This window comes from Tachysurus vachellii, chromosome 8 (assembly GCF_030014155.1).
Source record: "Tachysurus vachellii isolate PV-2020 chromosome 8, HZAU_Pvac_v1, whole genome shotgun sequence".
In the NCBI taxonomy this organism is placed as follows: Eukaryota; Metazoa; Chordata; class Actinopteri; order Siluriformes; family Bagridae; genus Tachysurus; species Tachysurus vachellii.
The window spans coordinates 23,729,002-23,730,959 of NC_083467.1; the positions used below are offsets into that span (position 1 = coordinate 23,729,002).

The window sequence follows — 1,958 nt, forward strand, 5'->3', positions numbered from 1 at the left end:
TGTGTGAGTGTGAGAGTGAGTGTGTGTGAGTGAGAGAGTGTGTGTGTGTGAGTGAGAGAGTGTGTGTGAGTGAGAGAGTGTGTGTGAGTGAGAGAGTGTGTGTGAGTGAGAGAGTGTGTGTGAGTGAGAGAGTGTGTGTGAGTGAGAGAGTGTGTGTGAGTGAGAGAGTGTGTGCGAGTGAGTGAGTGTGTGTGCGAGTGAGAGAGTGTGTGTGTGTGCGAGTGAGAGAGTGTGTGTGTGTGAGTGAGAGAGTGTGTGTGTGTGAGTGAGAGAGTGTGTGTGAGTGTGTGAGTGTGTGAGTGAGTGAGTGAGTGAGTGAGTGAGTGAGTGAGTGAGTGAGTGAGTGAGTGAGTGAGTGTGTGTGTGGTTAACGTGCAGGATATGCATGTATCGCAAGTTGTGCAATCGTGCAAATGTCCATCTGTGGTAGTGGTTGTTGTGGCAAGATCTTTAAAGGTCTATGTGTTCATCAGGTTCAGGCCCCAAACAGCTTGTGTCTAAAAGCTGCTCATTCTCTCTGTAGTTCCAGCACTTCACTGAACACAACACAAACATTCTTTTTGGATGTCTGAGGTCTTTCACTATCTTCCTGTGCTTGGTCCAGCACCGCTTGCTGTATATAGACTCCAGGTCAGGGAGCTCGGTGAGGACGATCCGCTCAGCTGATCGCACCACCCTCTGGACAGCTCGTCTGTTCTGCATGGTGCTGTTCCCAAACCAGGCTGTGATGCTTCCCGTCAGGATGCTCTCAATAGTGCAGGTGTAGAAAGTCTTTAGCGCCTGAGAGGGCAGTCCTTTAACACGTACGTCATCACAGCGTAGAGCACAAAATATTTCACAGTAACATCATAATCTCCCACCGAATGCTAAACATTTTTACCAACTGTAAGCGTTATTTAAAACAGTCTGTGTTTTCAGATCCAGTTTCCTCGGTGCTTCTCCAAATTCCTGCCTGTGTACTTTGTATTGTGATTAAAAAAAAAGCTTATAGAGCTTCTAAACCTCTGAGACTGATTAATGTGACTGATATAATATGTTATTAACACACGACATTTTAAAAGTTATCATCTGAGATTAATCTTTTTCTTTCTTTCTTTCTTTCAGGATGAGCTATAAAACACTTTTTAAGTCTCCACTCTTCAATCTGTGACAGAACTTTACACACTTCACGGATTTACACGCTAAAAGACTTTTCTTGAGCTTTAAAGCGTGTGAAGGGATTTTTACCTCAACGAGACATCATAACGAAATCCTTAAGCACCAACAGTATGATGGTTACTGAAACAAGACCATGTTTCTGACCCGGTTTTATCGAGTGTACTGAGGACGTGTATCGTATACAGTGCAGTGTCATATATATATATATACTTGATGTTTCTCTCAGTATCTTGGCTGTAATCATGAATCTGGTGTGTTAGTTATAATTTTAATCCCAGTGTTGAGCTGCAGAGTGAGAACATGGTCATGAATATGTTTTTTATTTAATGCTGCTTTCAGGGACGACGTCTGTATCATGAAAGGTTTCGCTTCAACTCTGTTTCTACTGAATCATTGCAGAATGGGTTTTAACAGCTATTACGTTACACGATCATTGGCCAATCAGCAGTCAGGAAAATAAATAATGTACTCTTTTATTTTCTTGTCCTTTTCACAGTCCCGTACTGCTGTTTTGTACAGAGACATGGTGTAGAATAAATTGGGTTTTCTACAAATAAGATCTGTGATGTAATTCTTTATTTATTTGTTTATTTTTAAGAGACAGTGATCACATATCAGTGAGATCTCTTCTTAAAGACACCATAGTCAACCTGAAATAATTCATAATTTATGTATGAAATAACATTAAATCCTTCAGTGTGTCGTCTGAACACAGGCTTCTGTAGAAGTAATGAGACAGACAGACAGACAGACACAGATAGAAACAGACAGACTGACTAGATGGATGGATAGATAGATAG

General features: G+C 41.4%; 1 protein-coding gene across 3 annotated transcripts in view; it reads left to right on the forward strand.

Moving 5' to 3' along the window:
• The window catches only part of dnajc10 (DnaJ (Hsp40) homolog, subfamily C, member 10), a 33,440-nt gene extending 31,725 nt beyond the window's left edge, over window positions 1–1,715 (forward strand). For all 3 annotated transcript variants that reach the window (XM_060877014.1, XM_060877012.1, XM_060877013.1), the window contains exon 23: window positions 1,105–1,715. In XM_060877014.1, the coding sequence (XP_060732997.1) occupies window positions 1,105–1,116 (12 nt within the window). In that variant the 3' untranslated portion in view covers window positions 1,117–1,715. The remainder of the gene's footprint in view (window positions 1–1,104) is intronic.
• The last annotated feature ends 243 nt before the right edge of the window (window positions 1,716–1,958 follow it).